At 45.8% G+C, this 24,372-nt stretch overlaps 1 protein-coding gene across 1 annotated transcript in view; it reads right to left on the bottom strand.

The window, feature by feature from the left end:
• LOC146771973 (spliceosome RNA helicase DDX39B) overlaps positions 1 to 24,372 on the bottom strand; it is a 360,994-nt gene that overhangs the window by 280,622 nt on the left and 56,000 nt on the right. The window contains exons 2-5 of the mRNA XM_085640287.1: positions 9,054 to 9,181; positions 8,130 to 8,222; positions 7,479 to 7,662; positions 6,966 to 7,084 (exon numbers count right to left, since the gene is read on the bottom strand). Coding sequence (XP_085496413.1) covers positions 6,966 to 7,084; positions 7,479 to 7,662; positions 8,130 to 8,222; positions 9,054 to 9,181 — 524 coding nt within the window. The remainder of the gene's footprint in view (positions 1 to 6,965; positions 7,085 to 7,478; positions 7,663 to 8,129; positions 8,223 to 9,053; positions 9,182 to 24,372) is intronic.

Here is a 24,372-nt window from a genome sequence, read left to right as displayed (position 1 = left end):
GGTGGGGGAAGCGAGGTGAAGCACATCCCCGGGCTCTCGCCATCTTGAAGATGGGAAGCCCTACCCAATCAGGACTAGGCTACTGCCCCCATCCCACAGGAGAGCGGCAGGATAGGGGGTGTACCCATTGGTCCCTGCCCTTCACCTACCTGTAACAACCCTAAATCTAGTATTTAGGGGCACCCTGAACCTTCCTTCCCCAGATTCCAGATTCCAAAATCCGAATAAGAGCTAGAAGAAAGAAGACCTGCCCTGCAGCTGCTAAGAAGAGGAAGACACAAACTGCTTTGGCCCCAGCCCTACCGGCCTGTCGACCCTCGAACCTGCTCCTGCTCCAACCCGGCATCTCTTGTGGCCAGCAACCTCACAAACCCCAGAGGACCTGGCTACCTTTTGACTCTAAGCCCCTGGGACTCTCATGAGTAGAGGCACTACTCAAAATCTACTTCTAATCCCTGGCAGCAGCCCGGAACCGCGAACCCAGCACACTGCACTAGCCAAGCCTGGCCTGTGCCGGAGTAAAGAAAGACCACGAGGACGACCCCACTCCTGAAGAAGCCTGCAGCCTCAGAACAAGGTGCCCCCCCAACCGCGATCAACAGAGGGTAAGATTTCCCAACACCAAAAGGCACCCCTGCACCCGGCGCCCCGCGGACCCCTGTACCCAATCCCGGGGTACCTACCTATCCTCCAACTACCCAACTTACCTCTCGAAGTGGTGGTGGCACCTGAAGAATCCTCGTCCCCGAGCTTGCAGTCTTTTCCTAAACCGGAGATTTCCCATTGAAATCAATTGAGCGCCTTATCTACTTCCCCACTTGCCCTGAGTAAGTGACCAGGAGCCCAGCTCCCACAGCCGCGTGGCCTGCTAGTCAGCAGCCACCAACCAAGGCCCCCTACCTCTCATAGGAAAACATTGGGCCTAACTCTCTCTGCACCCGGTCGCCCTTGTGCCGCTGGGGGTAAACAAACTGTACCTACCTGCCCTGGGAGACCCCTGAGTCTATGCCCAGAACCTTAACTCTGCCAGGCGAGTACTTACCTTTAAACCGATAACTCAATTTTCTCCATAGGGTAACATTGACTGGCTTTTTCTGAAATTTCTTCTAAGTGTGTGTGGACTTCTCAAAACTTAAAATATTCACCAAAAATCAGCCGAGTAACGAAAACGAAAATACTCACCTGCTCTTAGGTGAGCTCCCAGTGCTGGATCTTGGTGCCCAGCACTGACTCTGAAAACTACTTAAAACTGTACTTACCAGTAACCCAATTTTCTTCCATAGGAAATCATTGACTGTTTTTCTGTGAAATTTCTTCTAAGTGTCAATTTCTGCAATCTTTCAATATTCTTTAAAAATCGTATAATATCTGAAAACGTAATTACTTACCTGTTTTGGATAAAGGTCCCAGCACTGAGTCTAGGCACCAAGTACTGGATTACAAAATCAACGAGAACATACTATACCTGCAACTTGAATTTTCTGCCATAGGGAATCATTGACTGTTTTCTATGAAATATTTTCTAAGTGTCAACTTTTAAAATAGCAAAATATTGTCTAAAAATCATCACAGTAATTAAGTCGACTTTTACCATTTGATTCCAAGTACTGACCCAGGACTGAATCTAGGATCCAGTCCTGGAATTCCAAAAGTAATCCTAAAAATAATCTGTGGCAAATAACATGAATCTTCCATTGAACTCAATGCATTATTGTGTTTAAAATAGTGTTGCCTATTGCAACCACTTGTAACTGTTTACAAAAGTCAATTGCATATTGCAAAAGTATTTATATAAAGCATCTCATTCTGAGAAAGTATCTTTTAATTCCAATTGTTGGTTCTAAAATAAAACAAGCATATATTTTTTTATATATAAACCATTGGCCTAGAGTTCAGTTATTGAGTGTGTGAGACCATTTGCTGACTGAGTGTGTACAACAAATGCTTTACACTGTCCTCTGATACTGCCTTACTGCTCGACCAAGCTACCACTTTAGAGAGTAAGGTTATATCTAACTTTAGCCTCTGCCAAACCTCTGGGGACTGTGGACTCTGTGGACTCTGTATACCCTGTACCTATTTGGGAACAGTATATACAGAGCCACTTAGTCACAGAGTGGGCAGAGGGTGCACGGGTGTGAGGCAGAGGCAAGAGGCAAGAGGCGAGAGGGCAGTCGAAGGCAGGAGAGGAAGAGGGGTCTGGAAGGAGGGGTTCCGAGTAACACGAGAAGGGGATCCGGGGAGGAGCCGCCGGCTGTTGGGGGAGAAGGGGCAGTCTGAGGGCAGGAATAGGGAGGGAGAGAGCAGCTGCTCCAGAAAGAGTGAAGGGGGGGGGGGGACCCTGCAGCAGAAAGTGTCTGAACGGGGCAGAGAGACGGGGCTGAGAGGGAGGTAGATGTCTGAGGCCAGGACTGCAGGGAGGGAGGAGGCGCTTGGGACAGGCAGAAGGGGCCTTGGGGCAAGAAGGAGGGGGGCACACCAGGGCAAGGAGACAGGCTAGAGAGGGGAGGAGAGGGAGAGAGGGCAGTCATAACAGTAACTGGTAGGGGAGCAAAGGACAGCACGGACACCATCATGGATTAAATAAACATTTTAACAACTCTGGACCTCATTCCACTTAGACATTATAGTTTTTTAACATAGTGTGCATATGTGAAACAAGAGGCTGACATGAGTAACGCTAAATTGTTACAGTAAGTACTCATCATTTCATCTCCTTTGACTAAAAATCAATAAATGTGTTCTGTAATGGAACTGGTTATCGTGTAAAGCGCTCCAATACCTTCTGGTCGAGGTTGCGCTTTAAAAAAATAAACAGCCTGATGTCACATGTAAAGGCGCAGGGTGGCTGCTGGTGCTGTTGGCACCTAAGCACTTCACAGCTACTGGCTGGCAGAAAAGGTGCATTGCTCAGGCAGCCACGGAATCACTTGAAAGGTCATAGCACAGACTACCCAAAGGTGCTGTGATGTCATAAGAGTGACTGTTTTTGCGCTAAGTATTCAGATAAATGTCAGATCTTAAAACGGTGCCCTTTGTCTTTGCATATAATGTGTAGATCTCAGACATTTCTCTGAATACTTAGGTATTATTTGGCACTGATCTAGCGCACAGTCATTCATATGGCATCGCATGCATTTGTGTAGTCCGAGCTAAGACTTTTCCAGTGATTTATAGACACCACCGTGCTGGCCAGTCTGATCATCAGAAACAGGCAGGGCGCGATCTTCATGCAGTAATAATGAAAGAGAAAATAATGTATGTAGAAAAATGTCTGAGCTCTTAAAATTGTGCCCTTCGTCTTTGCATGTAAGGGTGAATGTTTACGCGTTTTGTGATCAGCTGGTTAGAAAGTGTGAGATGTAATGCAAAAATATATATTAAAGGAGAGGAAATTGTGGAGTATACAACAGCATTTTGTGTGTTTCATAGCTCAGGTGGAAGGAGGGAATGGAAAGATGCTCATACACATTTCTCATCTTAGCTTCCCTGTGAACTTACTAATATTTATTTCTTCAACTCTTAGCTGCTCAGGATGTACTTGGAAATTAGATACAAGCAGCCCTGAACTGAAGTGTGCACGCAGCTTTTCATCCACAGAGGCTGCTCTTTGTAGGAGTCGCTTTCAGCCTTTTCTCAATATTTGGCAACATTGTTTCATTTAACATGGAAGACAACTCGAGGCGCGTATGCCGAGCCGGTTTCGTATTTCACAGGCTGACAACCACTTCGCATTTAGCGCAGTGTTCTAGAAAGTCATGTTTGAGCTGGGGGAGGGAGAGCACAGGGAGAGAGAAGGAGACATGCGGGGGGAAGTCTGCTCTTTCCAGTGGTTGGTTGTTTAACGAGGCAGCACCACACAGGACCTTGTGAAATATGAGCAGCTGTTACAAAAATAAATGCAATACAAGTGCCGCGGATTCATGCAGGCCAAGCCTGCTCGGTGTTAGTACACACCTCACCATTTTCACGCTCTCCTGCCATTTCATGTCCACTTGCCTACCACTGTCCCTCCGTCACACCCTCATTTTTGCATCTACTGGAGGTCCGTGCCTAGGGGTAGGTTCTCGCCTCTTCCTGCCTTTGTTGCACTTTTCCAAAAGTGAAAGAAGGCAAGGGGGGGCAGCTCTTGATGCGAAGCGGAAAGAAGGAAGACAAACATTTGAATGCAAGGCGCTCATGTGAGACAGCGATCCCAGTAGAGGTTCTCGCGTCTTCCTGCCTTTGGTGCACTTTTCCAAAAGTGAAAGAAGGCAAGGGGGGCAGCTCTTAATGCGAAGCGGAAAGAAGGAAGACAAACATTTGAATGCAAGGCGCTTATGTGCGACAGCGATCCCAGTAGCTGCTCTGATTATCTTCAAGACCCGGAGCGCCAGAGAAGGGGGAGATTCAGAGATCTCAGTGTTAAAGAACTGTTAACGCCAGACTCTTGTCCTAGAGAAAGGCTTAGCCGACGTGCATTTTAAACAAGCGGTCAGCCTTGTGCGAAAAAAATAGTGCATCCAAGCTAATGAAGGCGACCATGTAATGCCGCAAGTGTGAGAGCCAATCCTGATGGGCTGGGCCAAAAGGAGACAAGGCGGCAACAAGGAGGGACTAAGAAGTCTCCTTTACAATCAGAAGCCAGCGTTTTGCATTGAAGATGACGCTGGCCAATTAAAAAGATTGGCGGGGCTTCAACTCCGCCTCTGAGAGGTTCGGAATCTGTATTGATTCCAAGAAGCTCTCGAATGACGAGGGCAGCGCATGCGCTGCTTTTAACAGCCAAGACCAAAAAAGTAGAGTATGGACTCCTAGGACTTAATTGGTCAGCAAATCTGCGATCTGGTCTACATGGTTTATGCCTTTATTGCCCCCTCAGGGTCAGTAGAAACTCCTCTGGCCCTTAATTAAAACCCTAATCTTCTCCAAAGGAAAACCCATATTTGATTGATTTACATTTCCCAGGTGTAAATCGTTAAACCACTTCTATTAAAGTGCAATTGTCTTCAAATAAGAAACTAACTTCAAGAGATCATGCATTTTAGTGCCTTACATTTTACTTTCTGCAGAGCCCCCTGGGATACGAGGATTTGGCACCCTTTACTTTGTTATTTAAAGGTATGGTGTGCCCATTGTCTGCCCACTCGGGTCCTTTGCTCCTGAATGGGTTTGGGAGCTAAATATGTATACAACATTTTAACAGTACTTAATCTCCCTCCCACACAAACTGACAAGTGTAGCCATTTCTTTAAAGCAGCACTATTTCTGTATACATATGTGCCCTCTTTGGAAAAGTTTCACCAACCACAATCTGAATCAAGATTGGCAAATTAAACACACAAATCGCTTTTTACCGACTTCCCATGCAATCTGAGTGTCGCACTTCTTAGAATTTCTACATCTGACACCCAAGACAACTAGAATAGGAGCAGTAGGGCTCGGAGGAAAAGCAATTTTTGAATATACTTATTGTAATAGTTTGAATAACAATGCAATTAACGCTAATTGAATTTCAAAAGAAATGCATTCCAAGATTTCTATGGAGAAATTGAACAGAACCACTCGTCCACAACTAATCTGGTATACCTGCGGCAGGGATCCTTGCATGATTGTGCTATCCATCAAGTCTGCCCTACCCCTTGACAACAGTGAGGAAAGAAGGGAACGGTAGTATGCTGCAGGGAGGCTAAAATGTCCCCACTTCTGATGATTTAAATAACTGATGTGGTAAGTGAAATACATATCTCTCACCCCCCCCAAACAAGGAACATAGGTATAATCAACCACACACACACACACACACACATTAAATAAGAGCTGCACGTGGACAGCCATTTTTACATTTAGAAGGGATTCTTCAGAAGACCAGCAATGCAATACCCATGGGAGACTTTGCCCTTTGCAGCAATACACAGCCCCATACCAAGACATGTATGGAGAATGTCTAACAGTATTACCTCTACAACTGCTTCCCAAAATAATGTGGGGGTTCAGGGTAAAGATGCGCAGACGTTGAAGAGAGCCCTACAGCTCTTTTACATACAAATAAAAGATTGAGACAGTCAAAATGGCAAAACATTAGCAGAAGACAAACAACAGAGGCATGAGAGCACCAAATCAAATGAGAACATACATCACAAAACAACAAATGAAAAGGATAAGATGGTCTTGGAGGGAAGGAGCCAGCCAAGTCTCCGCTGCCGCCTCCTTCTCTGCAAAGACGAGGAGGGTGGCCACTGGACCTCAGGCAGGGTGGGTGGCCATGGGTCCTACAGCTGTCCCATTTTGGCAGCAAGGGTCCATCGAGCAGGATGCCTCCAAGTAAGTGGTGAAATCTTCTCTGCCACCACTACTCCAAAGGTAATGAGGGGGTACAGGGTGCTGCCTTAGGGTGTGGAGGCTGGGGGTGCCTGCGGACTGAATTTATTGTTAGTGCGCACGCCTGATGCATTGCCTAGGTGCATGCCTATTCAAGAGCTCCTACTACTTCCATCTGAGGGAGAGGAACAGGGCAGCGCAAGGAGGATGCAGCAGCTGAGATTATGGATTTAGGTGGAGACTCATGCAACTACTAGCAGTCCTACATCTGCTCACGCTACCAGACACGATCAGCTGAGCTTTCCCCGAGCAAGTCTTCCGCAACTTCACTACCTTCACGAGATCTCCTTCCTGACGTCCACGTAGCTCCCGTCATAGCTGTGCGCAGGTCAACTTTCACCCCGACGATCTCGAAGCAGCTACTGCCTCATCTCAGCCCGGACGCAGCTTGCGCACGACTCGCTCTAGGTCGGTTCTACCCAGCAGTGGCAGAAACCATGTGAACTTCTCTACCGGTGCATGGGTTCTTTCACATAATGCTAAGCACTGCGGTCTTCTCGCTCTGCAGCCGGCCGGCAGCATGGGGTGTGAGCCGCAAGGCCAAGCATCCAGGCAGGTTGGTGGAGGGGCGGGTGGGGTGGATAAGGTTTAGAAGGATTATTTACGTCTTGCATGAACTTGCGACACACGGGCCGGATCTCCTTGCTCAGCGTGGCGCTGAACATCATGACCTGTTTCTCGTGCGGGGTCATGCGGAAGATGTCCTGGACGTCTCTGCGCATATCTAAAAAGAAGAGGAGAATGGAGGATTAGAGACAGGCTGAGCAACAATCACATTCATTCAATTAAGATGCATGATGGACTCTTTAAAGAAGCCGCAGAAGGGCATCACTATTAACGGTTAGTGCACCAGGCTTTGCAATCACATGGTTAGTAAGTAAAGCGTATCACAAAGCAAAGTTTGTTCATATTAGGACTCAACTTCCCTGCCACTGGCACCAATTATTTTGTGGTTTAAGCAGAGTGCCCTGGAGAGCAAGGCATGTTCAGTATTTAGGCTATATCTTGGCCTCATTTACACAAACATGGCCTTACATTATTTTTAACAGGACTGTGAGAATCTCCTCCTACTGCCCTGTCATCACCAGCCATCGGTGATGGCTCCCCTGGTCCCTCACCGAGCTGCTCCAGCATCTTGTCACACTCGTCCAGGATAAAGTGCTTAATGTGTTTGAGGTTCAGGATCTTGTTCCGCGCCAGAGCCAGGATGCGCCCGGGGGTCCCCACCACGATGTGAGGGCAGTTCTTCTTCAGAACGTCTTCATCCTTCTTTATGGATAATCCGCCAAAGAAAACGGCAACCTAAACAAAAGGGGAGGCGAGAGGGATGTGAGGTGCAGGCCTAAAACAACCACAAACCGAGCTGCACCTTCAGTACATAAGCAACACACCACAGCCACTAAAACAAACCCACAAACTACTTGACCCACAAAACTACTAGATCCATATAGTTCTCTTAACCAAGTTGTGGCGATAGGGAAAAAACGTGTTTGGATGTAAGCACTGGGATACGAGAGCTGCAGTTAGGATAGGAGAAGTATGCAAGTCAGTAGTAGACCACATTATGCCCCCTTTCTTTCCCCAGTTGACATCCGGTCAAAAAGACAGGTCACATCAACTTACTGGGAGAAACAGAAAAGACAACCCTCAATTACAGGGCCCCATGTTCAACTGCCTGAGATATAGATCACAAAAGTAAACACTACCAATAATGGAATGCAGTCCCACCACTCACAACGCTGGTGTGGACGTAAAACACACAACCTTACCTTCACTGTGGGCATGTACCTGGAGAATCTTTCGTACTCCTTGCTGATCTGAAAGGCCAGTTCACGGATGTGACACATCACAAGCACCGACACCTATGAACAACAGTGACTGGTGACGACCTCTGTAGTGCTCAGATTTACTTTTGCAAAACCCAAGAGATGCATAAGGCCACCTACAATGCTCTAGTACACTGTCCAGAAATCAAAAGTGTGGATAATTCATTTAAAAAAGAATTACAAAACTGCTAACAGTTCAGCATGCTCTATTTGACTTTCTAGTCCCCGCTGCAGTAAGGCTGGCATGCAGTCCCCAAAGCTTGAGTACCCCCCTCTCTAGTGAGTATGCCGCACGTCTACAGCTCTGTTACAGGCCTGAGGCTACGCTGCCCTCCCTCCCTTACCAGACTTCTCTAGACAGAACCTGCTGGGCTGTCCAAGGCTCATTTACAACCTCGAACTTCTGTTCCTTTTCCACTAGCCTTGCAGCAGACATCCTTCTGTAGTAGACCTATTACAGCAGAGGCTGTGCGTCCTTCCTTTCGCCTTATGCTGACTGGTACTGGAGGAGGCTCCAGTTCCCAGTCTTCCTCTATGTGCCAAGTGCGGTGCACTGGTCCACTCTGAGGCTCAATTGTCAATTCTTCTCTTTCCCTTATATAGCCCGCTTACTGAGCTCATACAGACACCTGAGGATGGGTTGCACTTGTCTCCTTATCTGCACTGAACATGCTGCTGTCCCAGCACTTCGGCAGGTATAGTAGTGCCCTCTTTAGAGTCCCCCTCCCCTTTTTGCACTGTTATACTAGAACGGATGCTGCTGGGAGGCCGGTGTTAAGTGAGGCACATCACTTAGCAACGAACATCTCAACAGTGGTCCAGTCCCATCAGTGCTGAACATGCTATCCTTTTATGCCCACACCTCACCTGTCCAGTCACCGGCTCCAGCTGCTGCAGAGTTGCCAACACGAAAACTGCAGTTTTCCCCATGCCAGATTTGGCCTGGCACAGGACATCCATCCCAAGGATTGTTTGGGGGATACACTCATGCTGGACTGAAGGACAAAGATGGAGAGAAAAGGAGTGAGCGATAGGTCCAGCGTTACCAGGATAACACATTTTATAATCATTGTGCACAGAGGCATAGGTCTCTGGCTACTGCAAGCTCTTATATTTTTAAACCGTTTGACTCTGCCCTTACTCTCTGGGCCTGGAAAGCAACCTATCACTCAAAGTAGGAAAAAATATTCCTAGTTACTCCTCCGCGAAGAGCACTCACAAATCCCTGCCATCGGTAAGCAGACTTCCAGTGGTGCCATCAATACCTCGCTTCACTAAGTACTTCTATGTCATTGCAGCCACTATCTAAAAGCCCTGCAGGCGGTGATCACTCCGTGCTCACGTCACCATCATCCGAACTTCACAAGCAAAGATCGTTCAATGACAACATTCAACCTGTCTATAGGCAGAGATCACCAAGTGCCATTTTCAACCTTCCTAGAATAAAAGATGGCTCTGTATTATCATTAACCAACTTTCCGAAAACCATGGCTCACTCAGTGCTGCCTTTACCCAGCCTTCTTATAGGCAAAGATCACTCAGGGCCACGAGTTGCTCACTTTTAAAATATTCTGAAATCACTAGCAAAAGTAAACTGCTTTACAGTAATCCAGGTCATCCAACAAGAACAAAAACTGGTCTTCTAAGACAATACTATAGGGGCACCATTTCTCCCTTAAAAGCAGGTCAGGTGTCCATCTTCCAGAAATTTAACTATCATCTTGCACAGCTGGCTTGAAGCATGTACACTGCAAGAACGGCTCCAAAAGAAGGCAGGCTTTTCAATGCAAGAACCCGTCTAAAATGCCACCAACAATATTTTAAAGAGCAGTTGGACATCCCTATGGCCACAGGAAATATAACTATCCGATGTTTACCAGGACTCATTCACAGCAGATGTACAGTGTGTGCAGCTGCAGTACAAACTACATTACAGTTGGTGATTGCATAGTCTACTCCGCCCTGCATCAGGGTAACTACTTAGGTTACAAACAAACCTGGACTCTCACTGACAAAGGCAATAGACCTCGTTTTGCATACCTACTGGCTTTGCCAATGTTTTAAAAAGCAAAATAAGGCATGCTAATGTAACAGCACGATTCCCTAGGCACGCACATGTAGATAATGCATGACCAGCCGCGACCCGTTAAGGGCGTGGGGCAGCGCCCCATTATCTTTAACCAACACCGGAAGAGTGTCAGACACTCTTCATGGTCTGGTCAGGCACTGTACATGTGCTAAATCAACAGACATCTGGCTGCCTGAGCCACACTTTGCAGGGCTGAAGATTTCACAGCCCCGTAAGCCTGCCCTCACTAGCCCGGCAAAGTCTACTGGGAGCCCTCCCCCCTCATGATAATGGGAAGCGTCACTGATCGACTTGGACAGGGGTGCTTCAGTTTTAGCCCTGAAGTGTCCAGGGCAAGGTGGCCATCAGTGACGCTCGTTGTGGGGTGTGGTCAGTAACTCACCGACTCCATCCCATTCTATGACGAGGTAAGGAAAGTCCTACTATCTCTGGGGTGAGCCTATGAATGGAGGCGACGGGATTTTCTCTTGAACAGGAAACAGACTTCCCTCCCGCCACCTGAGATCACCGCTGTGGCCTGGTACGTTTTTTTTTTTTAATGCTGGTTGCGTTTGTGTAATTATACGTGCTATGAATGGGTGGGTGAGCGAGTGTGCCCACCCCAGATGCACAGTACGGGCTGCCACTGTGCATCTGTGAACTGCGGCTTCCTACCGGTCTCTTATGCCGACGACATCCAAATCGTGGTGTAGATCGCAAACAACGCCAAAGAGACGGCAGACAGGTTTAAAAAATCCTTAGAACAGATCAATGGATGCAGAGCAATTGCCTAAAGTTAAATGGAGACAAAAGCGAAGTCATGCTGTTGGGACAGACATGAAAATCTGGTCCCAGGATTGGTGGCCAGATAGTTTAGGCGATTGCCCATCCCCAGTCAACAAGGTAAAAAACCTGGGAGTGCTTCTGGACAATAAACTGTCTTACGATGCTCAGTCAAACAAATAAGCATCCAACATCTGGTACTTCCTGAAAATTATAAGGAAACACTTGCCGTTCATTCCCCATGATTCCTGTAAAACAGTTGTAACAACTCTGGCCTTATCAAGGCTGGACTATGGAAACGCTCTATATGCAGGGATACAGGTCCTGCATCTGGCAAAACTGCAGTGCCTGCAAAACGCAGCAGCCAGGCTGGTGCTGGACATTCCCAGGTCTGAGCCCATTGCACACAGATTAAGATCCCTCCACTGGCTTCCAATAGGAAAAATAATAAAGTTTAAGTCATTGTGGCTGGCCTACAAAGCCCTGCATGGGACAGGTTCGCAGTTTTTGAAAACCCACCTAAAATTGTATGAGCCATCCAGGACCTTGAGATCCAGCCAATCAAAACGTATCCAGGTGCCAAAATACAAACATTACAGGGGGGGTGAGGGGGGGGGGGGAAGAGTTCTGTTGCACGCAGCTAAGGCATGGAATCTGCTTCCAATTGCAATAAAAAATTGCCCATCTCTGCTTTCATTCAGGAAAGAGATAAAAACCTGGCTATTCAACGCAGGCTTGAAACAGACTTGTTAGCTCTCAGGTCTCTCTGCATCCTCCTAGCGCCAAGACGCCCATGGGCAATCGCGCGCTTTATAAATATACAAATCAAATCATGCTTAATGACTGATGCTGATGCTGCTGCTGCCGTGTTTTTTGGTGTTGTAATTTACCAATCCAAAATTGTGGACGTCGCGTAGAAATTAAAATAAGCATTTGCAATGCAATAGGTCTCGCAGTTGAGAGTTAGAGCTATTGGCATTGTAAATGGCAATGCCTTTTATTTACGTGTTGGTTTTTAAAACAAATAAAAGGCATTGTCATTTACAATGTCAATCGCTTAAACTCTCGCAAATGCGAGACCTATTGCATTTCAAATGCTTGTTTAGACTGGATGTGGTTTTCAGTGCAGGCACTGTGAAAGAGGATGCACAGTAGTGGGGCCACATGTGTTTTTTCGGGCTCTCTAGACAGTTTGTCAAGGAATGTATTGAGAAATCCTATACATATGATGTTAAACCAGCCAAGGTATGACATCACTGAAGATCAACACAATTATCCGGATTTTTCGCAGGGGTGTCAATGAATTGCAATAAGGGGCATACTGGGGCATGAGTATCCCTGATAATAATAATTGTAAAAAAAAAAAAAAAAGATACACTTAAGGGTCGCCTCTGTGTCCTTGCACATAGCATGACTGTGCATGCATCCCTGCTTGGGAATAAACACATCAACAGGAAGGAGGTCTACACGGTATGAAATGTGGACGAGACAAAAAGGGTGAGAGGTCACATTGTAAATTAACAGTGCAGTGAAAGAGGTAGGAGACGCTAACGTGCTGTCACTGCACTGGGGGGAGGGGGGGGGTTGTTTCCTGCATAATACCACCGACATGAGACAAGCTTCAAGTGTAATATAAGAAGCGTGACCCAATGCAAATCTGATGCGACTAATAATTACAGGTACCAGTGTGCTGTCACTGCAGTAGGGACAGGCGGTTTCCAGTGTGCGTCAATGTAGCAGAGACGGCTCCCAGAGCCCTTAGCTGCCCCAGATAAGCACTTGAGATCTCTTTGTACGGGTTATTTTCTGTGATGTGTAAGCGCTATGTGCAATGGGCACACTGCCGAGTAGTGCACACAGCCTGATGACAAATAATACACCCCCGAGTGCGCTTGATAGTTCTTCTGTCCCCCGTGCTCATGCATATGCTCTTTGGTGCGCACGCGTATAGTGTAAGAAACGCATGCTTACACAAAACTAACCACTTAAAACTGGAGGCTCGGTACTCACAGAAAGCGAATCGTCCATGGCTGCAGATGGGGTCGCGCAAAGCACAAATAAACAAAGGAGTTGGTCATAGCTGCCAAGATTTAAGATGACTGTGTGCCATTTTCATAATTTCAGTGTAATTATGAGTGACATTTCAATGACTGAGTGACACTTTTTCGTGAGCAAATGAAACATATAGGGAAAGATATAAATATCAGAAATTACACCTATTGAGCAACAAGAAACTCTAAGAGGTCACTGAAGACAACATGATTTTCTCTCATATTTCATGCATTCGTTCACTCTTTGTGGATGTAACAAGTTAACCTACACGCATGACATTTTTGTGCGATTCAAATGAGCGAAATATAAACTAAGAAAACTATGTCTCCGACTCATTTTAGTGTAAACTAATTGGAATTACGGCCTACTACTGTTAAAATATATGCCAGCAGTGCTCCGAGTGAACTTCACACATATAGAATTAAAACAAAAATAAGGAAAGAGTCTCACCCCCTTGGCTGGTGCCTTGAAGTAGTTCGTCTTAGCCGCTTTTAATGTCTGTGATGCTAGTGTTAGCCTTAAGGTGTCGAATTTGCAGGTAAAACAAATTGTGGAAACTCTGCGTCCAGTTGTGATTTCCGGAAGAGGCGGGGTTCAAATTAGTTCAGGTCCCAGAAACTAAATCGTTGTGTGATACATTTCTAAAACGTACGAACATTTCTTTAACTTTAAAGTTAAATAGTTAATTGAATCACGTGGACTCCTTGCTTAAAGCGCTTTGTTTAGAATGAGCTTTGGTATTTGATTTTCTCAGATTGTAGCCGCCAGCTCAGAGCAAACATCGAGCGGTCAATCATGAGTAATTAATGTCCACAGTTCGGTCAGTCCGATATCGCGCTTACAGGTGAAAGGGAGCACAGGCCCGCGAGGAGCTCCGTTTATTTCAGTCCTGAGCAGGTGGTATTCCCTAAGATTCGGCTTTTCGTGAATCGCGTTATTGAAAGTCTGTTTCGAAGCGTTATGTCCGGTGGCATCGGGAAACAACTAAAAAACATTATTTTGCACGTCTATGGTATTTCTACATTTTTTCAAGTGTTGAGCTGAGAGTCGCTATTCAACGTTTAAATGTACGTTATAAAGTGCCGTAGTTCTGTTGTGTGTTAGTAGTCATATACACCTCACGCGGGTTCTCTATAAGAGATTGTCCTTTCAATAGATTGGTCATATTTTGGAAGATATAACGATCGGTTTGACACGGCGGGGTGTGCAGTCGAGGGGACTTTATCGCCCTTTTCTGAGAGTGAAAGAATAGACATTTTAACCAAAAAAGAAATCTCATTCGCGATGCAAACCTATTGGCCTCGTTTCCAACCTGCAATATTAATAATAATAAAGCAAGTATGTTTCGGTTTGTAAATCAAGCCAAAAATGGAGCAGTAGTGTTTTTTTTGTTTTCCTTTCGTTTTTTTTTTAGAGGAGCCATTCAGTGAATGGTCTCTAACCCCAAGCAGCCATCATCATCAGACTCGTGAGAAAGGATGATATTCTCCTCTTAAATTTAAAAAGTACTCTGAGCACTGAGGGCAGCCCCTGTAGGTTAGTTACACATAAAACAAGCATTTGCAATGCAATAGGTCTCGCATTCACGCGAGTTTAAGCTGTTAACATTGTAAAGGACAATGCCTTTTATTTATATTTTGGGTTGTAAAACATAAATAAATTGTCAATTACAATAATAATAGCTCAAACTTGCGTGAATGCAAGACCTATTGCATTGCAAATGCTTGTAATATATATACTACTAGTGCTTCGTTACTGCGGTAGAGTTATCCTGCAAGACTCATAAAGTCTGTAGCTGTACCAAGTGTTATCCGTTAGGTTCTTACAGCTCATAGGAAACATGAACATTGAATAAAACACGCCCCTCACTATACCTATATTAGTGCTGGCAGCTTTGAATGTTGGACGACCATCAAACTTCTGCTATTAGGTTTCCACACTCAGCAAATAGAAGCGCAATTATGTTATATGCACTGACGCGCATTTCAGTCCCCAGTCTGTGGGTGTGCAGAGCCTCCCTCACCCGTACATAAATTCAGAAAGTGCTAATAGCGAAAGCGAGAATGTGAGATTCTCTAATAACCATGTCCCATTATTACCTTGCTGCGAGGCAGTCCAGTTCTAAATTAGCGAGTATCCCGCTTGGAACCCGGTACGATTTTGGCATTTTTAAGACTGACACTGATCCGGTCTTTAAAAATGGCGCCTGCTCAGAAAAACGTAGATCTTCTTGCGGTATGGTGATGTCGTCAGACATCACGTGCCCAATATTGTGAGTGTTTTGCCGAATCTTAACTCGCTCACAGTCGCCATGTTGCTGTGGCAAGTAAAGGTCCAAGCCTAGATATATTAACAGCTATGTATATAGATATCTGCCTTTTGTGCAAAGCATTGATGTGTTGAATGTAATAAAAACCGTACCGGTCTGCCGCCTATTTATCCCATATGGTACAATCACTTAATAAAGACACAGCGCAAGAAAATTCTATCATACTGGATGGAAATATTTAAATGTGCGTGGTGTGTACGAAGTGAATGACTGCCCAGAGATTGCTTCTCGGTTACTATCAACAAGGTGGGCGGGGCCTAATGAACAGGGCGGACACCAACAAACGGCGAGAATGCTTCATAAAAAGCCCGAGCAAGGCTCGCGAAATTTCCAGTCTGGGTGGGTGGGGCCTAATGCCGACAGGGCGGACCCCAACCCCGCTTCCACAGAAGCCGGACACAAAAGCAACGACAATAGATCTCGCCAAGGCGAAGCCGCGCATGTGCTGCATCGCAGGCGAGACCTAAAAAAGTAAGTGTAGGGTTTCCAACATTTTTCTCAGAATCCTGTTGCCTGTGCTCCTGAATGTCACGGTTATTGAATGCTAAGACTGTCACGCCGTGATTCCGGGGAACAACCTTTACAACGCAACTTTTACAACGCACTACCGTTACAACGAAACTGTTACAACGCGAGTGCATTGACAACGCAGGACATTACAACGCAAGTCTTTACATCGACTTGCACTAGAGGGCGTGCTAACATTAAAAATAGTGTAGTTTACTATCCCAACACCTTCCCTACTGTTACGTGGACTGGAGTTGGAATAGTAAATTACACTTTTTTAATGTTAGCACGCCATCTAGTGCAAGTCGATGTAAAGACTTGCGTTGTAATGTCCTGCGTTGTCAATGCACTCGCGTTGTAAAACTTTCGTTGTAACAGCATGCGTTGTAACAGCATGCGTTGTGACGTCATACATCCGTGATTTCACCTCATGCCTTTTAGATCCATCAGCATCCATCCTCGCACCCTTTATTTCACTCTTGCTGGTACTTTTTTCATCCCAGCTTTCAGCCTTTGTTACTGTTTTCTGCCTTTCTCTTCCTCCTTCTTCCTGTCTTTTTTTGTCTTTCTCTCTCTTGTTCCCAGTCAAAGTCTGATGATGAAACATAAGTCCCAGTACCCACAAATGAGTCCAGTGGGCACCACCAACAACCACCATCTAAATTACGCACTAATGCCACTCACATTCTTGATTCAACACCCGCACACTTGCAAAATGAGTCTTTCACCTGCAAAAACAATGAATTGTAGACGTCAGGCCCTCCTGTGATCTCAAGTGGGATTAATCTTCTCGTGCCTCTGGGAGGATTAGCTCTTTCCAACTGGCAACAATATGACGACAGGAAAACTGTTGATTCCCAGTATTCACCACTGTCTTACAGAAAGCGGGAAACTGGAAAAGGCACCGCTCACATAGAAGCGCCGTAAAGTGAGACGCCACCTCCAGAGGTGCTCCCTGACCTCTGCCTTATGCACTGTGTGTGAGACTAAAGTCGGACCACTTTTATGTGCAAAGCCTATAAAAAGATTGGTAAGAACTATGGTGTGGGAGGAAACAGTGGCATCTTTTTTTTAAAAGATTTTATTTTATTGCATTTTAACATACAGTACATCCCTCCACATGTGTTATACAACAGCAGGAATTCTGTACAAGGGAATCAATAAGGACAAAAACATCACTTTAGTGAGCACCGTCCAAGCCTCTTCTCCACAGATACACGTCCCACCTCCCACGGGTAAAAAATATGTCTTCAAGCGTCAGAGTCCTGTCAGTGGTCTTCTTGTCCTTACCCTGTTTCTTCAAACCCTGCTAGGCAATAGGCCCCAAGTTTATAAATTGTCTGCCTCCTTTTCATCCCTTCTACACTGACGAAAACAGATCTCTTCTGCTGCCCTCCATTCTTTAACATCCTTCATCCAACTCTGTTCCCTAGGACCTAAGGGAACTATCCACAAGATGGCAACCTGTCTTTTTGCCAGTGGCAGGCCCAATTGCATACATTTCCATTCCATTTTCCTACCCTTTTGTTTCTCTATGTCTCCCAGGAAACATCTGGTCTGGTTTGCATCTAATGTAAGACCCTCGCTATACCCCAGTCTTTGGATGACTAGGTCCCAGAAATTACAAATCAGGGGGCAGTGCCAAGCCGAGTGGAGGAAGGTGGTTGGGCCGCCCTGACCCCTGGGACTTCCATCTGTCTTAGTAAGGCGTATTCTGAGCAACAGGACCGAAGTTATATATGTAACGTATATGTAGTTGAAATGTACAAGTTTAAACCGTGCATTACAGGTCCCGTGTTTAACCAGAGAACAAATACCCTTCCACTGTGATTCCTCTAGTGGAGTACCAATTTCCTCCTCGCAGGCCTGTGGTCCTTTGTTTATCAGCAATCATGGCCTTGTACAGATGGGATACTAAATGCCTTCCCCCACCAAAGTTCAGTAGTGCACTGAACATGTCGGAGGAGATTGGGACTGCCAGATACGTTGGCCAGATATCCTAGACTACATCTACGATACTTGCGCACAGTTGGAACTGACTCTGACTGACATCAAAGGCTTCCTCAGCTGCTTCAAACGTAATGAACGTTTTATTGGGGTATAAATTCCCCAGTGTCAAACAACCCCCTCCCTCCAAGCAGTATCGTCCACCGTGGTGGTCAACCGGCAGAATGCTGGAAGGTCCCAGAAGGTAAACTTGTGTGAGAAAGCGGCGGGTCTCAGTACCACTTGCACCCCTCGCTCCCATAGCAAAGCAGTGTGCGTGGTGTGCTGAACTACCTCGCCCACTACTATGGAGCAGTTGCGGCAGTCCCATTTACCTGGAATCGTCTAGGAGGAGATCCATCTCCCGGTTTTCTCCATCCGATAACCATTTTTCTGCATGTTGCAATTGGGATGCTAGATATATTAGCTCCAGGACGGGTAATGCCAGCCCACCCTCCTCCATGGGTAGATGAAGAACTTCCCGGGACACTCTGCTCCTACCTCCCGCCCACCCCAGTGTTGTCAATAAAGAGTGTAGTCGCTTGAACCCTGCTCGTGGCCGGGTGCTCAAAGAGTGCTGGAGAGCATTTAGGCTGCGTGGCAAAAACACCATATTCGCCACTGTTACTTATCCTATAAGAGACAGTGGGAGCGTGTTCCAATATTGCACTGATTGAACTGTACCCTCTATCACGCGGTCAGTATTATATTGTTTCAGTTTCTGGGCTGAGTGTGCCACCTGGAATCCCAAATAACAGAACTGGTCAGTTTCCCAATGCAATGGCAAAGCTGGGAGTGTAGCAGGGTCCTGTGATGCCATCTCATCCAAGGGGAACACCAGAGACTTGTTTGGATTGATCCGCAACCCTGAAATGTCATCAAAAATGTCCAGGTGTTGCAGTAATAATGGTTGCAACTCACTCGAAGTCATCAGGTAGAAGAATGTATCGTCAGCGTAAAGTGAAAAGAAATGGTCCAGTCCTACCACTCGGATATGCCACCCTGCCATTTCCCATCAGAGCGTTATGGCCAAAGGCTGCAGTGCTATCGCAAACAGCAGGGGCAACAAAGGGCACCCCTGCCATCTGCCCCTCCGGATCTTCAGGGGTGCAGAGCACAAAACTGGCAGATCTGACCCTTGCTGTGGGCTCTGTGTAGAGCAATCTCACCCAATCGCGAAAACCTCATTCCAAGCCCATTGCTTTAAGGACCACAATTAGGCAATTCACAGTGTCAAATGCATTGGCAATATCAATGGAGTCCAAGGCTATTTCTCCCACTCTTCCCTCTACTTCATGTATGATGTGCATTAAACGCCTAATGTTTATGGTGGTGTTCCGGCCTGGTATAAAACCACATTGATCCGCATGGACCAGCCGGGGAATCACCGGCCCAGCCACAATGCAAGAACTTTACAAAGGATTTTCATAAGCAGTGTCATCTTAAGGATTTTTTGGGCTCTGGGCAACACATATTTTGGTGCTCCTTGTTGGGAACAACCTTTAATGTATTGCCCACTTTCAGCCAGTTCAACCCTCATGATGTTGAATATTATTGAATTATATGTTAAAAAACAGGCAAAAGCTCAATCTGTCCGGCATTCGCCAGCCAATAGTACCAAAATATGGCATGAATATTCGTTGATGAAACCATTTCTTAGTGTGGCAGGATCTAGGTGTATTTTGCCTAGCAACTTCATTTTACGCTATATTCAGTGCCTAACCAGACTGTTACTTCCATCATAGGAAATACACAATGACATGACGATGTTCTAGTGGATTAGAGGATAATATTTTTTTTAAATATGCACATTACCCTTGATGTTATAGTTTTACTTGCCAAATATCCATAATCACAAATATATCCCCTTCACAACTGCTATTCTTGCAACAATAAGGAAAATAAAAGCAGTGCACTGCGACTTTTCCCCATTCTACTACGGAACATCTGAAAAAAGTGTCCTTAATTCTATTCCTGTTCCTTTTCCCTCCTCACACCTTTCTACATGTACACTTCTCTGGCTAGACAGGGATCCCAGAATGTGCTGAGTAAGAGAAATGGGAGGGAGCAGAAGACAGGAGGAGGATAGAGAGGTAAAGAGAACTGTAGTGTGAGAGAGGCGTAGTAGAGATAGAAAAGAGATAGAGATAAGATAGAAAGATAGCTGAGGTAGGAAGAGGCATGTAGTAAACAGAGAAAGCCGAAATCATAAGTAAAGGTAGCAGAATGAAGAAGAGGTAGGTAGAGGTAATGAGGTTGAGAGATTTAAGGTTGTAGAGTAAGGGAGAGCAGTAGAGAGAGCTTCACACAATGAAAAGGAAATGAGGGGGAAAGGGATGTGGTACACCAGTGGATGAGGCTGAGAGAGAGTTGAGATAGAAAGAAAGGTACATTATAGAGACACAGGTGGAGACAAGAAGAGAAATGAGTGAATGAGAGCAAAAGAGAGAGTGATGAGGTACAGAGGGGCAAAATCAGATGTGAGGTATAGAAAGACTGGTTAGATAAAGAGAGTTTTTAGGCAGTGAGAAAATTACAGAGGGGTGAGGTGAAGAATGAGACATAAGGTGTAGATGGAAAAGGAGTACATCTGAGTGACAGAGAGGTGAGTTACAGAAAGAGAGGTGAGGTACAGAGAGAGAGAGAAAGAGAGGGAGGTAGAGGCAGAGATGAGATAGAGATGTGTATAAAGAGAGGGGTAGGTGAAGAAGAGAGTGTGATTTAAAAAAGAAAAGGCAGTAAAGAGAGAGATGAGGAATTTCAGCCCAGGGTCTGGGGGCCAAGAACAGGACCGCTGAGTTGAAGAGGGGTAAGTAGACCCGCCTCTAAATTGCTATGAGACGACTGGCGAGTATCATAGAGCCAGTAGTTGCTAATTGGGCTTTGGCCATCAGATAGTAAGGCTCAAAGTCAGGGTTGGAGAAACCACCTTTCCTGTATGGCCGTATTAAATTTGTCAAAGCAATTCTAGGCTGGCTGCTAGCCTAGGCCTGTCCGGCCATTAGGGTTGTTAACCGTGAAAGGAACGCACCTGTCAGTGGTATTGGAAAGTTCTGAAAGAGGTATAGTAATCTTGGGAGGATTACCATTTTCATTATTGCCACCCTACCCGCCAGAGATAGGAAGCTTCATCCATCTGTCCACATGCTATTCCAATTTAGAGACACATTTTTATTGGTTTTCTCAGAACAGTGTCTCACTATCAAGATGAAACCAGATACCCAGGTAGTGTATAGTCTCCGTCTACCATTGTAAATCTGGGCATTTCAGTCTTCTTGGTCACTGGCCTAATAATAGACGTATCCCAGTTAATCAGCAAACCTGACTGAATCCCAAAAGTAACACTACCCCCACCCCTGGAATCAGATTGTTGTTGGGATCTTTCAGTATCAACAGGATGTCATCTGCATACAAGGATATAATTAACCTGTGTGTATGGAATTGTATTCCTCTGTGGGAATGATGTTTGCCAGTGTTTCCATCGCTAATACAAACAAAATCGGTAACTGGGGCTTTCCTCTAGTGATTGCAATTGGGGAGGAAAAAAAGACTGTTAACACTGATCCTAGCATGAGGGTCTATGCAAAGAAGCGTGACCCACCGGACCAGTATCCTACCCATACCCATCCTCTCCAGCACCATCAAGAGATAAGACCATTTTAGAGAATCAAAGGCATTGGCCGCATCAAGAAATACTGCCACCACTGCCAACGCAGGATCGACTTGATGTGTTAGTGCAAATAGCGTTCACAAATTGTCTGAAGTGGACCTAATTGGCATGAATCCCACCTGTTGAGGTCGTATCATGAAAGGGAGCATGGGAAGGAGCCGTTTTGCAATACATTTAGCTAAAATCTTTGTATCTACATTTATTAATAAGAGAGGCCGGAAGGATATTTTTTGTGGGGTGGGGACTTGGCCATGCCAATATGCCCCCAACTCTATATATTTTTTAAACAATAGTCCCTGTGTCTAGTGGGCTTTGTGCCCCTCCAGAGGGCAGATCTGGGGTACGTACCCCCATCCACCCTCCAGAGGGGCAGAAATATTGTTCTATTATAGGGGTGTGGGAGCACAAGCCCTTGTACAAGGGACCGCTCCCCCAATGTCCCTGGTGTCTTGTGGGTGGAGCCCTGCTTATGGATCACACTCCTATAGCGATCCCCAAGCTCGGATCGACTGGGCAGAGATATTATTGGAAAGGTGAGATTCTCCCCTTTCCAACTAGACCTCTCCCATCCCAATCAGTGTTCAGAGGCTGAGATATGCCCCTCGAGCACTAATACAACAAAAGTAAAATGAGCCCAAAGGCTTGTTTAACTTTCACTCTAGTGTAATGACGACAAAAAGCCCTGTGCGCTCATCGTCATTGCACTAAAGCATAACAAAAGACTCAGCCTGCTCGGGAAGCTCTCCCAGAGCAGCATGAGGTTAAAAAAGAATAAAGGACTCCCTTTGGTGCAGAGCACCAGAGGGGCCTTTTTGTGCCTCCCTAGTGTTTGCCAATGGCTGACAAACACACTTGAGAGGTAGTATGGGTGTCGGCCAAAGGCCGACACCTGCACTAAAGGGGTTAAAAAGTAGTAAGGCATTGAGAGCCAAGGAAGAGTGAACATGTAGTAAGAGAGAACAAGCATTTGCAATGCAATAGGTCTCGCATTTACGTGAGTTTAAACTGTTGGCATTGTTAATGACAATGCCTTTTATTTATGTTTTAAAAACGAAAACAAAAATAAAAGGCATTGTTATTTGCAATGTCAATAGCTGAAACTTGCGTAAGTGCAAGACCTATTGCATTGCAAATGCTTGTAGCTCAGTGGGCTATGGTGCCTGCTGCAGAAATCCGCACTTAACCTCAAGGCCACACCTCTTGAAGTTATTTAAATGAGTTCCATTGTTAACGTCAGAAAACTCAGACCTCTCTCTTGCACCTGAAACGTACCACACTGCCAGGGTTGCCACCTTCCCAAAGGAAACATACCAGTCAGGTGTTGTTGTGTTAAGAGTCTGTGAAAGGCCCGGGCATGATACTAAATGTGACTTTAAACAAAATCGTATATATTAATTAATAGCATCACTTTACTGTCTCTGTTTTCTTTAATTATTAGCCCGGGACCGTTAGCGGCTCCCTCGAACACATACAAAAAAGTGCTTTCTACTCATGTTTGCTGTTTCAAGTATGTACAGGCAATGGGGAAAATACCTGCTTTCGGTTATTTTGCTTATTTTTGTACCTTCCAAGGCGTTAAACTACCGTCGGTGCCAATAGAAAACCGGACGTGGGCAGCCCTACACGCTGCCCGCTTTGATCAGGTGAGGGCGGCTCCATAGCCCGTGTCAGAACCGCTCCGTATGTCTTAGGCTGTCCTCGAAGCTATCACCGCTGGAATAAGTAATATCAAACCCTGGCTTTAATATGTGGGAAAAGGGCAGCATTGAGGTTTGGGTGGACAATTTCTTACTGCGAGTGAAACGGCGGGCCCCCAAATATAAAATCACAATTAACGGCTAAGACTTCGAAGATGAAAACAAGTAAACCGCGTGTATGTTTTTTTAATTTTTACTTTTGAGTTTGTTCGCGTTTCACTTTTCTAGTTATTTTTTATTTTTACAGATTATTATAGAATTCTTTTAATGTTCCTCTGGTCTTTCTCGAACACGCGACATCGAGAGGTAAGGAGGGGGTGAGGGCAGGAAAGCGAGGGAGTGAGTGGAAGGGGACTGTTTAGGGTGGGAGAGCAATCAAGACAAGAGTGAGTAGGTTAATGAGAGCGGTGCGGGAGAGACAGGGAGAGGTGAAGAGACAATGTGGGCGACAACGGAAGGGAGAAAGATTAATAGACAGAGAGGCACAGAAAGGACCCAGGAGAGGAAGCGAGGATTACAGGAAAAAGAAAGATAATTATGGTGTGTGTGCGAGAGAGTTGAGAGCGAAAGATACAGGAAGAGAGAGAGCGGAACACACAGATGTTGAGAGATTGAGGGGTGACAACGAAAGATTGCGTGAGAGACAGAAAGAGGAAACGTGAAGATGAGAGAGAGTCTAGAGAAAGAGAATGGGAGAAGGAATCAAGGGGGTAAGAATCCAATGAGATAGAGAACAAGCGCTAGTAATGTTGCCAATTGTGGGTGTGCCGGCAGAGGAGGATGGGTCTGCGCAGCAAAAGAAAGTGATCGCGATCGCGATCAAAGCGAAAGTGATCGCTTGGACGGGAGCGCTGCGTGTGGCAACTGCAAGCACGTGAGTGGTGCGCTCGCAGCAGTGATTGGCGGCTGCGCGCGTGCACGCTCACGTGCACTGTAGCTTTAGGCCACGGCAGCACTTTGAAAAGCCCAGTTATAAAATGTCTCTTCGAGCCTTTGGCACTCGTGGTGTGTGTGTGTGTGGGGGGGGGGGGCACGGTCTGCTAACAAGATCTAATCTGCAAGATTCCCCGAATACTCGGAGAATAATGCAGGAT

This window comes from Triturus cristatus, unplaced genomic scaffold (assembly GCF_964204655.1).
Source record: "Triturus cristatus unplaced genomic scaffold, aTriCri1.1 SCAFFOLD_118, whole genome shotgun sequence".
NCBI lineage: Eukaryota > Metazoa > Chordata > Amphibia > Caudata > Salamandridae > Triturus > Triturus cristatus.
The sequence above is the reverse complement of the archived record's forward strand: the minus strand, read 5'-3'. Positions and strand labels throughout refer to the sequence as shown.